General features: G+C 60.4%; 1 protein-coding gene across 2 annotated transcripts; it reads right to left on the minus strand.

Annotated features, from left to right (window-relative positions):
• Positions 1-7,669: 7,669 nt before the first annotated feature.
• Positions 7,670-13,295, minus strand: SMIM38 (small integral membrane protein 38). 2 transcript variants are annotated; one of them, XM_081790220.1, is made up of 3 exons: positions 12,952-13,295; positions 12,215-12,319; positions 7,670-11,796 (listed from the first exon to the last, which is right to left on the minus strand). In XM_081790220.1, exon 3 carries the CDS (start codon positions 11,266-11,268, stop codon positions 10,951-10,953), a length of 318 nt encoding a protein of 105 aa, XP_081646346.1. In that variant the 5' UTR covers positions 11,269-11,796; positions 12,215-12,319; positions 12,952-13,295; the 3' UTR covers positions 7,670-10,950. The 2 variants fall into 2 exon arrangements, with proteins under 2 accessions (XP_081646346.1, XP_081646347.1); XM_081790221.1 differs by lacking the exon at positions 12,952-13,295 and adding an exon at positions 12,724-12,906.
• Between the last annotated feature and the right edge of the window lie 956 nt (positions 13,296-14,251).

Raw genomic sequence — 14,251 nt, forward strand, 5'->3', positions numbered from 1 at the left:
CTACAGCAGACCACTTTCCAACTTGGACTGGAAAATCGACTCCCTTGGGTCTCAGCCTGCCAGCCCAGCCCAGCCCAGAAATTTGGGACCCCCAACCTCCATGACCGTGCGAGCCAATTCCTGTAATAAACCTCTTTCTATATGAACACACATCATATCGGTTCTGTTTTTCTGGAGACCGCTGGCTGATACGATACTATATCGCCCAATAATTTGGAGGCGAAGCCCCCGGGAGCAATTTATTTTACAAATTAAGGGCTAAGGACTCATTTACTGTCCCTGGGGAGCAGTGCGTTTTCCCCAAGGACCATATGAACTCGAAACCTTTCCTTCTTTCCCTGCTCCCTTTGGCCGCCAGGAATTCGCGGTGCCATCCCAACAACCCTGGAGGACGTCGTGGGCAGCAGAGGTTTTTCCTAGTCCCACCTCGTCCACAGTTTCACCTTCCCTATTTAATGTGTGCTTTCCCTTGACCCTGACTTCTTATTTTCGGGTATCTGTTACTTCTGCAGAGCGCTGGGAGCCGATGATGGACGGCCGGGCTGGGCTGTGTCTGGAGGGTTGTCTTCCCCTTCGCGCTGGCCCCCGGACGATCCGCCGGGAAGGAGCGGGCTGACGATACGCACTCGGGGGCTGGCCAGACCACAATCGGACGGCCGTCCACACCGCCGTGGTGAGAACTCACCAGATAGTTTGGGAGGCCTGAAGACCAGGGTGAAGATAGCCTGGAAGGACGGCTTCCGCAGGCATCGTGAGCAACCTGCCGTTGGCTTTGGTTAAGGTCATCTGCCTCAGCTGCCCATCGCCAGGACCACCCAAGCCGCGGAAGGCCACACACTCAGGCCCGAGACCTGGGGGAACCAAGGAAACATCTCGACCGCCCCAGCCCACCCCGGCGGTGAGCGCTCCTGTGAGCAAAAGGCTTTTACCGAAGGGCAGATCCCAGAACGCTCCACCACCCGAGAGGACGCCCCCCACACACATCAAATAGCAGCCATTCCCCACGCGTCCCCGCTGAGCCCACCCCTACCCGTCCTGCTATCGCTGGAGGTAAGAGAGCGGATGGGACAGGGCGGTCATTTCTCTCTGATTCTCCTGCTGCTTGATTTCCCTCTGAGGACACGACGAGGCCGGCTGAAGGCCAGAGGGTTTGTTTTCCTGACAGGCAGCAAATGCTCCGTCAGAGGCACGGGGTGAGGCCACGGTCTGGCCTCAGAGGGCTTACAGGGAGGTGGGGAGGGGGGCGGGCATTTAGGGAAAGGGGCAGCCCTGAGGCACACCGCGGGCGTCTGTGCGTTCTGGCACTTCCCGGCTCTGTGCTGTAGGCGGGGCGGTCGGGGGTCTCTTTCACAAATGAGAAGGTTGAACGCGACGGGTCCGTTGAAAGGGTGCACCAGGTAGGATACGGACAAAGCTGTGTAACAAAGAGCCCCCAGACACAATGGCGGGCGCAAGACGAATGCTCACCTCTCCCTTTCGCGACAGCCTGGAGTTTGAGGGCGGTGCGGGGTGGGCCAGGGGCTCCCGACCGCGGGACGGCCCAAGGAGCCGGACTCTTCCCACCATGTTGCTCCCCCGTGCCCCAGGGCACCAGTGTCCTCTCCATTGTCTCCGCCAGCTTGTGGTCTAGCCCAACAGGGAGGAGGAGAGAGGGCCTCCTTCCCCAGGGCGCGCCTCCCTTCCTCCCACGTCCCGGGGCCCGCAACTCAATCCCACGGCCACACCTGCCACAGGAGCGCTGAGGAAATGGCCTCTGGCTGGGTGGCCCTGCGCTCAGCTACGCAATTCGGGGCGCCAACACTAGGGGGCCCGAGGGGGCAATGACTTGACCCTGTGGGGAAATCGGGAGCCTCTGCCAAGGTTACCCATGCCCGAGGGGGCCGGCAGGTGGCCTCACGGCCCTGTTCTTCCTTCCAGCCCCCAGCCCCCTGAGCTCACAGGGGAGAAGCAGGTACCAATCACCACGCCCATGCACGACCACCAGGTCCAGGGAATCACAGCCAGGCTCCCAAGTCCTCTCCCGCCCACCGCGTTCTGGGCCCACAGACGCCCCGCGGACCCCTCCGGACTCCGGGCTGGCCAGGGGAGAATCGCCTGCACTGCCATGGCTGTCCCCTACGTGGGGACCCTCAGGCGCCCCTCCCCTTTCCCAGTCCCATTCAGGCTGGAGGTGGATGATGGCGAGACAGGTGGGGACCCTTCTGCTCGTCCAGCCCGACAGGACCGGGAGGGTCACACCCCTTCACGACGCACGGCTCCTATCTCCTCTCCTCCTCAGTTTTGTGGCTTCGGCCACACTCTTGGGAGGACCAGGAAAGTCCCATCCGACACGCTGATGCACGCGCCCCCCCCCCCCCAGGGAAACTTCGGGGCCTTCCTGCAACCCGGCTCTCTGTGCACGGGTTCTGCTCTTCGGGGCTTCGTGCGATGGCCATGCGGCCCCCGTCTTGCAGATGGGCGCCTGGGCCCCGGGGAGGTGGAAACGTGTGCCCGGGTCAGCGGGGAGGAGGAGAGGCTGTGGCAAACCCGGCCGGACGGCTGGCCCAGAACGCACACCCGGAACGGCCCCCTCAGCGGGGCGGGGTTCCCTCCCGCTCTCCCCGGGCACCTCCCGCACCCCGGCTGCTTCCTCCAGGATTTCCTCAAATGCCCCTCGGTCCCCCAGCCTCAATCTTTGCGCATGACCACTGGGGATCTCCAGAAACACTCCGCCCATGGCTTCTGCAGCCCCACACCTGCCCTCCTCCTCCCTCCCTTCCCTCCTCCTCCCTCCCCCTCCTCCCCCTCCTCCTCCTCTCTTCTTCCCCTTCCTCCTCTTCCTTCTCCCTCCTCCCCGTCTCCCTCCTCCCCATCCTCCTTCTTTTCCTTCTCCCTCCTCCCCATCCCCCTCCTCCTCCTTCTCCTTCCTCCCTCCGCGGATCCTCAACTTGCCATGAGCTTTCCAGCCGTGGGACCCTTGCTGTTCCTCCTGCCCGGAACGCCACTCCTCCCATCTGCCGCTCAGAGCCCCTCCTAGTCCTACCTCTGGCGACACCTCCTCCGGGAAGCCTTCCCCAGACCCTGAGAGACGATTAATGCCCCTTCCCCTGTGTGTATCCCTGGGGCGCTCTGCCCCCTTAGAGCCCTGAGGACCATCTGCCCGGTCGGGTATTATTTACACACGGCTCGTCTTCCCCGCTCAACCGGGAGCTGCCGGAGGCGGGGACCACGTCCTCGTCCATCTTGCCCCGTACGGAGCCTGTGCAGGTGCAACTATCAGTGCGGGGGTGGAGGGGTGCGAATGGGGGGCGGGGGGGGGGGGGACGGAGCTCCCAGCGACCCGTGCGGCGGAGGCTCCAGACCTCGTTGAGGCTCCTGGCCCTCCCCACAGCGCCAAACTGCTGGGGGTCCCTCGGCGGCCACATCTGGCTTAAAAAGGAAATACGCTGCTTCGGGACTTGACTCTTTATTTTTAGACCCGGTGACTCATCTCCATCACGGGGGCCCTGCAGGCCGCTCTCGAGGGAGATGGCAGAGGCTGGGCGCCTGTTCCCCGGCCAAGCGGGGTTGGGGGGAGAGGGGCAGGGGCCCGGCTGTCCTGCCGCACCGGGGGGCCGATGCCCAGCTGAGAGGTGAGCGGTCACTCGCCTTCCACCTGCCCCTCCAAAACATCTAGTCTCAGGAGGCCGGGGACACCGGAGGGGGCGGCTGGGCAGAGGTAACGTGTGTCACGTCCCATCCGGGGAATGAAGTCAGGGCCAGTGAGCTATCTGGGGGGGGGGGGGGGTCTCCCCTCTGTATCCTGTTCTCACACGGACTGGCCACGGAGGCTCCCGGGGGTCAGGGCACCCGCCCGGCCATGACCTCCTCAGTGACCCTCCTCCAGGGGAAAGAGCTGGGCGCCAATCCCCGGGGCGCAAAGAGTGAGCCAATTCCCACGCTGCGAGGCCTGGTGGGACGGGAGGCGGGACAGGAGAGCATCTCTGGTGACGGGATTAGCACACAGACCGCCTCCCCTGTGCTCCAGGCGTCCCTTCCTTCCCTACTCGCCCCTGCCCCTACACACACAAAGACGGACCCTCCCCAAGTCTCTCCCCGGCCCCTCCCCTCACAGATTCTCACTCGCTGCCCTTTTCCAACTTGTATAACTTACTTGTTTCTTTAGTTCTTTCTTAAAAAAAAAAATACGTGCACCTCAGGGCACCTGGGGGGCTCCGTCAGTTAAGCATCCGGCTTCGGCTCAGGTCACGATCTCACAGTTTGTGGGTTCGAGCCCCAGGTCGGGCTCTGTGCTGACAGCTCAGAGCCTGGGGCCTGCTTGGGATTCTGTGTCTCCCTCTCTGTCTGCCCCTCCCCCACTCATTCTCTCTCTCTCTCTCTCTCTCTCTCTTAAAAATAAATAAAACATTAAAAAAATTTTTTTAAATACACGCACTTTACAGAAAAAATAGAAAATCCACAAAAGCTGATGTAGAGCTAGAGAACAAGACAAGGAACGTGGGAGGGGAGACGGGAGAAGGTATTTGTGTTTTCTCGCAAGTACGCGGACGGGCTCCAGAGAAGACACAAGAAGGCGGCACCACGGCCGCACTTGCTGGGGGTGGGGGTGGGGGGGGTACGTGGCTGGGGGAGGTGGCGAGCGGGCTGGCTTTGGGGGGGATGCCCTTCTGTGGTTGTCGGGGGGAAGGCGGCGGGCAGGGAAGGAAGGTGCAGGCATCAGGAACATCCCCAAGGCCACCCTCACTGCTGCCCCCCACTGCACGTTCAGGGGTCCCCAGGCCACCCCAAAGTGCATCACTCCTTAGAAGGACTCCTTACCCCCCGGGGGATCCATGCTCAGTGTGGTGGTTTATTACAGCAAAAGGGCACAGCTCAAAATCAGCCAAGGACAGAGGTGCGTGGGGCAGAGCCTGGGGAAGCTCCGTGCAGAGAGCTCCTGTGTCCTCTCCTGGTGGGACAGTGCCAGCCCCACCCGCAAGGATGTGTCACACACAGCCAACCAGGAAGCTCCCCCCTAAAGCGAGCTCAGTGTGCAGTTTTTGTCGGGCTCGACCCCTAAATACAGTTGACCACCCACCCATCCAGCCTTCAGTCTCCCCGCCCCCTTTTGGAGATGGGGAGGAAACTGCGTGGCCAAAGCCCCTGTAAGAAGTCACCTTGTTTGACTGTCCCACGTGGCCCAAGGTCCCAGGCTGACAAGGACACTCAGAGCATTGCCAGGGCCTACAGATCCCCTCCCAGGGCAGAGACCAGAACTCCCTGTGGGTACTGCATTCATTACTACCCAGCAATTCACGTAAAGGAGATGACTAACCACGCCCATGACGCTCCTGATTGTGGCACGGCCAACCCCGTGGCACAGGGAACCCCTGATCCCAAGTAGATCCCATTCCCCGTGACGATTAGCCGCTCGACATGTGAGCACCCTCCGTGCTCCCCACAAAGGCGGTGGCTTCGTTCTGTGCGTCTGGGCTAAGCTGCGGTGACACCTGCCAGAGCGCGTGGCCCAGAAGCTTGCTCCGGAGGGGGCCTCGGTGTCAGCCGTCTGAAGGTCCGAGCGGAGCGCCAGGACCTCCCAGGGCGTGGGGCATCGCAGCGGGAAGCGGGAGGGACAGACGTGGTCAGGTCTGCCCTCGGGGGTCCGGGTTGACCCTCGTCTGCCCCTGTCACATTCCGTCCCCACGGCCGGCCTTGCGTGGGCGTCCCCACCGGCCCCTTCCCTCCCTCCCAGGGTCTCCCGTCCCCGGTCAGTCTCACTTGCGGCATCCAAAGTGCGCCCCCAAACCGACAGAAGGGAGCAGAAGGGAAGGGAAGCTTCCGAGCGGCCGACACAGGTGTTCTGTTCGCTGCTCTTATAAATGGGGTTTTTCATGCCAACATGTGCCCGTGCAGTCGGTGGCTTAGAAACAAAGCCACCCGTCTCACTGCCAGTGACCCAAGTGTGTCCTTCTCCTCCCCAGGGCTCCTACCCCTCCTGTACCTGCCACCTCTTTTCCAGTCGCTCAGGCGACGCCCCACCCCGGAACCACGTCCAGCCCCCATGAACGTCTCCCCCCTCGACTCCAGGGTTGGGTGATGACCCTGCTGGTACTTCCCTGCCCATCAGGATAGAGAACAGCTCCCTGTTAAGAGAGAACTTCCTTTTCGGGTTAAAAACATATCAATCTACTATCTACTTCTGTTTTTGATGAGTTTTGAGGTTGGATGCGCCTTGTATCCCAAGACCTTTGGAAATACACCGAAGGAAACTATCAAGTTATGTTTCTCTTCGGAGCTATGACTACAGTAAGTTGTATTAACTGACTTTCTGGTATTCAACCCTCCCTGCATTTCTGGAACCCACCCTACTCGGTCATGATGTTTTTTCCCTCTGATGTGATACTTAATTCAGCAATTCGTACTTTTGCATCAATATTTCTAAGTGACATCGACAGGCATTTCCTCTTTCCGTGTGTCTTCGGGGGACTTGGATCCCAGTGAGATGCTTTTACTCCATGGAACGGAGAGCACTCCTTTTGTGAGCTAGAGCACTTTCGTGTTGAGTATGGGTGGCGGTAGGGGTCCTCCGTTGAAACACCCTGGGCCTTCATGTCTTGTTTTAAAGGAGATGTTGCGCGTGGTCTCAGCCTGCCAGTAACCAAGGCTGTGGTTAGACCCGCCCCTGCGCTTCCTATTGGGATTCTAAGATGCTCTTCAGCAGCAACGTCAGGAGACTTTGAAGAAATGAAGGCTTGGAGCCACAAATTACACGGCACACCTGGGGCCACACAGCAAGGTCGCAGCGGGAGAGACAGAGAGCGTATGACCTTTCGTTCAGGTCAACGGTGGGGGCTAGGGTTTCGAGAGTTCACTCTTTAGTGATGAATTTAAAACATAGGAATGGGATCGATTGTTAGGGGGTTTTTCCCCTCAAAAATGCCACTGAAATACACACTTAAAAATGATTAAGATGGGGACACCCGGGTGGCTCAGTCGTTTAAGCCTCCAACTCTTGATTTCGGCTCAGGTCATGATCTCGAGGTTCATGGAATTGAGCCCAGCATCGGGCTCTGCACTGACAATGCAGAGCCTGCTTGGGATTCTCTCTCCCCCTCTCCGCCCCTTCCCCGCTCTCTCTCAAAATAAATAAATAAACATTTTTTTTAATGGTTAAAATGGTGAATTTTACCTTGTGTGTATTTCAACACAATATTTAAAGAGAAAAAGGAGAAGGAAATACATAAGAAATGTTATTTTTTAAAAACCCAGGACTTGGGGACATTTGTTAATTCTATCACTTTGTTATTACGCTAATTTCCTCTCTTCATTTCTGTCTTCCGTTTCTCTTTGCTTTGTTCTATTGTTCTTTTTTCAGTTTATTGAATCATATACTTAATTCATTGATTTTCATTCTCTCTTATTTGTATAGTATTTACGGCAATGACTTTTCCTATAAGAACAGCTTTGGCTGCATCTCATAAGCTCTGCTGTGTAGTACTGATGTTATAATCTCAAACCATCCTCCAGAAAGCTCTCTTTCTGATGACACATGCGTTCCTATAACACACAGCACACCTGCCCACCAGGGCTCATTCGCTCTATTATGAAGTTCTGGCACAACGCTGTGCAATATAAAAATAATGTGAGCTGCACATGCGCTTTAAGATTTTCTAGTAGCAACATTAAAACGCACTAAAAGAAACAGGTGAAATGAATTTTAGTATTTTATTGAACCCAATCGTGTCCAAAATATTATCATTTCGGTAATGTATCATTTCAATCAGTATCTCCTCATTGGCACTGACCACCCTTCCAGTACTTAATAGCCACGTATGCCTAGTGCAGATCCAGCATCCGTGACCAGGGTCCAGGTCTCTCTGCCCACTTCTTAGCTCCCAGCCTGCAAGCCGCTGTGTTTTCTACGTTGTATGAGCACAACATCTCCCCCTCCATTTATCCGTCTGCTGGCCGTCGTTATCATTCATTTACCCATCAGCATTTCATGTCCCAAATGAGGACAATTGCAACGAATGGCAAAGGGTCAGTGGCAGAGACGGCCAGTTGCCCGTTTAATATCCATGTAGCCTCCCTTTATTTAATATTTTTAATGTTTTATTTATTTTTGAGACAGAGAGAGACAGAGCATGAGCAGGGGAGGGACAGAGAGAGAGGGAGACACAGAATCGGAAGCAGGCTCCAGGCTCTGAGCTGTCAGCCCAGAGCCCAACGCAGGGCTCAAACTCACGAACCGTAAGATCATGACCTGAGCCGAAGTCGGAGGCTTAACTGACTGAGCCACCCAGGAGCCCCTATGTAACCTTCCTTTATAATAGAATCCTCACATTATCTAGGGTGGCAATGAGCCCCGCTAACAAACTCCACTTCTCAGCCGCCCCTGCATGTAGGGGTGTCATGTGACATGACTCTGGTTTATGAGATATAAACCTAAGGGTTTTAGGTGTCAGAGAATTGCCGCTCCCTCTCTATCACCCTTTTTTCTCTTCCTGCCTGGAACGTCACTCAGGATGCCTGGAGTAGCAGCAGCCTTTTTGTGACCATGAAGACCGAAGCTGCATGTGAGAGCAGAAATATGGAAAGATCTGAGCCCGTGATAATATCATGGGGCTGCCATACCCCGGTCCGGGAATCCCAGGTACCAGACCTCTTGCTACATGAGAAAATAAACATGAAGGGGGAACAAAAGGCTTCTCTTGTTTAAGTCACTGTCTACTCGTCTGTCACTTGCAGCTAGGTGTGGTTGCTGCCTGATATCAGGCCAGGGCACATCCTGTCATTCACTCAGACGCCGCGGCTCGAGTGCCTGTTCTGAGCCGGGCAGGCGTCATAAGGCTGTAGATGGCTGGCCTGGTGCATCGCTGCAGAGACCCGCGCCCAGCAGAACGTGTCCGTTGTGAATCAAGACACAACGCAAACTGGCTTCGGCGGCGGGGGAAGAAAGATACCGACCGGTGTAACTCCAAAGGGGCTCAAAGAGCCCTGGCAGAATCTGGTTTTCTTGCACGGTCCCACGTTGGCAGGAGCCTCCGGCTTCTGTCCCCTCTGCCAGACCACCCCAACAGCAGGGGCGGCGGTGAGAGCCCCAGCATCCTGGCTCACTGGACCAAACGGCGAACCTCAAGCATGGGCCGAGGCGCCATCACACACACCCGTGTGCACACGCAGGCTGCACGCAGATTACACGCAGGTCCGCAGCTGGAGACCCATGAACACGCTGTGTGCTGGGACTTTTCCTCCCTCGGGTGGGGGCGGGGCCTGCTTTGCCCGAGGTAGAGGGGTCTCCCGGGACGGGGAACATCCCGTTTTAAACCTGGGTCCGTCCCAGGCGAACCGGAATGAATGGCCACCCGCCCTCCTTGGATAACCGATCCTGAGAACACACGTGGTTCTTCTTAAAGAGACCAGTAAAATCACGTGTGATTTTAAAAGGGCACTGAACGCCGTTTTCCTTCAGGGCAACGAGAACACCTCCTCCCCTGACCCCTACCATCAGGTTCTGGACGCGGCGGGGGCGTGAGTTCTGTTGGGCCACCGGCTCCCACAACCGCCCAGAGGACAGCCGCCCTCCAGCCCCTGATGAATCAACGCACACCAAGCCCCCTCCCACCACCACCACGACCGCGCAGACTCTCTGGACCGTCATCCGGAAGAAAAGAGCCTCATCGGCCATCCGCCCCCAGACACCCCCCCATCAAAATCTCTCGTGTGAGTCAGCCCCGCCCCCAGAAGGTCCCCGCTTCCGCCAACCGGCTCCCCGGGCCCTGAGGTTGCCTGGAGCACGGCAGGTCCTTCGGGAGCAAAACAGGATCTCCTCGGTGCCGGTGAGTTCATCAGGTCCCGCCGCTCCCCCGGCTCAGGCCTGCGGTCCCTCTGCCAGGACGCCGCAAGGCAAGACGGGTGGCGCCGGGCCGGGCCTTCCCGAGTCTGCTCGCCCAGGTCAGCAACACCAGCTCCCTAAGACTCTGCTCTGACAGGTGTCCCCGGTCCTGTGCAACCAGGCGCCAGCCTCCCAAGGACATCTTGTCCCTGCCCCTGCTTCTCCGTCTGGGGAGCCCGGCCATCGTGTTTGCTAAAATCCTCAGGGTGATTAGAAGGAGCCACCAGGTCGAGAACCTCAGAGCCACCGGGTGCCGCTCCGAGGCGGGGTGCGACGGGCAGGCGCCGGCTCCTGGGGCCCGAGTCAACCCTCCCGCCTGCCCGCCTTCTGAGGCGCGTCTCAGCCACACGCTTCCAAGCACCGAGGAAGAGAGGCACTCACCGGGTCCCTGGTTTCTCTCCTGCACCGTCCTGCACGAGTCCAGCAGGGTGCAGGCTGGGGGGGCTGCCGCCCCGCCCCTCGTCCAACCCTCCTCGCACCCTTCTGAGGAGGGAGGGATTATTGCGCCCGTTTTAGAGACAGAGATTTCCTTCCCCGCGGCCAACCAGAGCTGGACTCGAACTCAGGTGTCGAGCCTGTCCTGAGACCCTCTGGGGGTCTGCTCTGGGGAAACCAAGGCAGCCGTCTGAACTTAGTATTATCCCTCCGGGGGGCAGGAGGAAGCCGAGGGGCAAGGCAGCTTTGGGTGGCAGGGCTGGCTCGTGACGTGGCCACGTCTGTCCCCTCGGCGCCCACCCCAGCCCCTGTGGCTCATCCCCACCTCCTCCCGCAAACATACTTACAAAGACGTGGAGGCAGAGCGGACCGCGCCCCCCACGAGCGCTCCCTCCAGCTGCGGACCCCAGACCCTGACGGACAGACAGACAGGCCGTGGTGGCCCCTCTGTCCCGACATGGGACGGGCTGGTGACCAGGACAGCTCAGGGCCGGTGGTGGGGCGCCACAGTCCATCTCTGCCCTGTGGGTAGGAGCCGGGGGTCCGTGGCCTGGCCCTCCCGGCACGCCCTCTGCTCGGGAGAGGACACCTCTGGGGCAGCGCCCTCCTGGAGGGGCTGGCGGGGGGAGGGTGACGCTCAGAGTCCCCGGCCGGCAGAGGCCCTAGTCCTCCTTGGGCTTCTGGGGGTGCCGCCGGGCCAACTTATAGTCTATGTAGGTCCCGAGGCAGGACCAGAGAATGAAGCGGGCTAACAGGACAATGACCAGCAGGACCAGGAGCGGGTCAGGGCCCGTGCTTCCCTCCCACCAGGAGGCCATGCCGAGGGTGGGGGTCCCCACTGGGGTGCGGGCTGTGCTGGGGGGGAGGGGCCTGCTCCCCTGCTCCCCACCCCGATCGGAGCCCGGGCCTCCCCGGCGGCGGCGAGTGACAGGCCAGAGCGCGAGGCTCGCGGCCTCCCCGGTCAAGAGGCCCGGCCGCATTCACGGGCCCACAATGGTCGCATTGTGGCGAGGCCGCGAGCGCCCCCCTCTCCGCCGGGCTCCCCGCTCGCCAGCGCTGACGTCACCCCCGGGCGGCTCCGGCGGCAGCTGCCGGGCGAGGCCCACCACCTTCTCAGCGCTTCCAGCCGCCCACGCCCGCGCTTCCGGCGCGCAGACAATCGGGCCCTTTCTCTGCCCAATTAGCTATCGCTCGGCGGCAGGGGGGGCGTGGCGCGGGGAAGGGGACGCGAGGAAGGGGAGGGGACGCGAGAAGACCCCCCCCACCCCTCCACCCGCGAGGGGGTCCTGGGGTCCGCGCACCCGCGCGCTGCCACCTGTGTGCGGCGGGACAGACCTGCTCGCTCCCCGCTCCCCCTGCGGAGGCCCTGGCCGAGCTGCCCCTCCCTCTCCCACCTCCACCCCGCGCGGGTCCCTTCTCACCCTCACTGTGACCCTCGGCCTCGATCGAGCGGGTCCCACCGTGGCTCGCGGCTGACCTGGAGCCTCAGCCTGTCTGGGCACCGACCCCTGGAGGGAAAGTGAGGCAGGTGGCTGGGGCCTGACCCGAAGGGCGCGGTGAATGCGGGTCAGGGGACCAGCACGCTGCTGATCCCCGACGGCCCTCCCGCCGCCAGAGGGGATGCCCCGAGAAATGTCCCCACACCATCACCGAAGGGACAGCCTCCACCTGCCGTTATCTGCCTGCCACACACACACAAGCACAGATGTGCACACACCCACAGCCCCTGCACCTCTGCACACCCTGCCCACCCCCCACCTCGGATCTTCCCCAGCCAAGCTCTGCCTGGGGGAAGAGACAATGTGGGCACCTCCTCAGACCCTGTGGTCTCATAAGGCGACGGGGCCCCACCTGGAGCTCAGAGGGCCCGGCGGCAGGAGCCGAGGTCTCTGAGAGCACGTCCTGGGGGGCCCAGCACGTACTCACCCCGGAAAGCGTGCAGTCCCCCCGCAGGTTCCTGGTCAGGGAGAAGGCTCGGGGGCCTCCGGGACTGCCGGCCACCTGACGCCCCTTCCTGAATTTCTTCTTTATCTACAAAATAAGAATGTGCTCCTTCCAGCCCTCCCAGAAGGTTCTAAGGAATAAATGCAAAGGCGCTGACAAGGAGCGCAGCCTAAGATGGGCAGTGGGGTAGGGAGGCAGCCCTCACCTGTGGTTTTCCTCAATGAGAAGCCAAGCGAACGTGTGTCCCATGCTCACCACGGGCCAGTCCCAGGATGGGCCCCACCGGCACCCTCGCTCAGCGCTCACCCCCCACTGGCTCAGGTATCAGCCCCAGTGAAAGGGCACCGTGCCCTACTTTGCTCTCTGGGTGGCAAATGACTTTCTCTGCCTCTGTCCACAGAGCGAGCGGCCACCAGCGGACCTGGCCAGGTGACCCAGCACATTTGCTGACCCCGACTGTCGCAGAGGTACGGACGTGGCTTCAAACCTACGTGAGAACTTAGCAGGAGCCCAGCATGGAGGCAGGAAGCACACAGGGCATTCTGGAAGACGTGGCCACTTGGCAAGGGCTTCCAGAATGTTGCAGAAAGTCCTCAGGGGTGTTCAGGAGCCACCTGTCTGGACACACCCGTCTGCATCTGGAGCGAGGTCCCAGGGGGAAGCAGCCATGAACGCGGAGAGGGAGAAGGGACAGGTTCCTGAGCAGGCATTTTGCTCACCTGAGCGGTCAGCGTCTCCAGGTGGGTGTTCTGGGCGAACCCAAGGCACCGAGCGCACGCCAGCTCCCGACCTGGCAGGTGGGGACAGGGTGGCCTTGGGTAAATCCCTCTGTTTGCCAAGCACACCATGGGACCCGCAGAGTCAACAGCGTCCCGGTCACGTGGCATCCACGCACCCAGAAGCTCTGGGATCACGGAGGCCTCCCAGATCCTGCTCAGATGCCCCCGGGCCCCAGAGTCAGCGAGGCCAAGGTCAGCACGCCCTTCGGGAGAGGAAGTGAATGTCCCCGGCCCCAGGACAGTGTCACGGCTGTGCCCCCCGCTGACTTCTCCCAAGAAGGGTGTATGTGACACACAGCAGGTGCAGCAGACCCTAGATGGATACGGTGGCCGTCGCCCAGAAGGAGAAATTATTTCGGCGATGAGAAAGTGCATCAGACAGGCCAGCTCTGATGTCACGCAGTTCCCACCGTGTCCCGTGGAGTGGGCACTGCATGCTGCCCACTCTCCTCATCTTACAACTAGCAGAGGTGATGGGCTTGGGGCACGGTCGGGCCTGCACCCTGGTCTCTGGGACCTTTTACCCACCTCTGTCCCCCCGACCCCTAGCTTCAGTAGCTCTTTACTCCTCCAGGGAACATGCTGTGGGGGCCGCCCAGCACCGCGACCCAGGACCGACTGGGGGCAGGGGGGAACGAACGCCCAGCTCCCCTGCACATCAGGACAAACCCAAAGGTCAAAACAGGCCCCAGAATTCCGCTCCAGATCACCGTGAACTTGGGACATCTTCCCGGCTTCCCCCTTCCCTCCTGCCCTCCCCCTGAACACAACCCGTGACAAAGATGACCAGTGTCCCCCTTAAAGGGAGTCAGAGTTTCCCACGACGCACAGAGCTGAGCAGGGGCGACCCCAGCCCGGGGGGGTCTGGGATGGAGGCGTGGCCCAGTCCGCCCCCCGCCCCCCCCCCCACCCAGACCAGCTTGCACTGCGGGTGACAGCACCGGAACCAGCTCCGGGGGCCCCATTTCAGTTGGCGGCTCTCATCGGGGCGTCCTGCGATGCCCCGGGCCTCGGCTGCCTCCTTCGTAAAAGGGGGCAATAGCCCCTTCCCCGTGTCTGCGGGTAAGGCCGGGGGTAAGCCTGCTTTGCAGGAGAAGTACATCACTGCTCAAAGGCGGCAGGCGGCCGGCAGACTTCAGGGACTCCAGGGGAGGAGCTGGTCAGCGACGCTGGCCCCTCTCCCCCCCGGGGTCCATCCGGCATATCACCCTGGTTTCGGTCGGTCGGTTGATTCTGTTTT

The sequence above is a fragment of the Panthera onca genome, chromosome D1 (genome assembly GCF_046562875.1).
Source record: "Panthera onca isolate mPanOnc1 chromosome D1, mPanOnc1 haplotype 2, whole genome shotgun sequence".
Taxonomy (NCBI): domain Eukaryota; kingdom Metazoa; phylum Chordata; class Mammalia; order Carnivora; family Felidae; genus Panthera; species Panthera onca.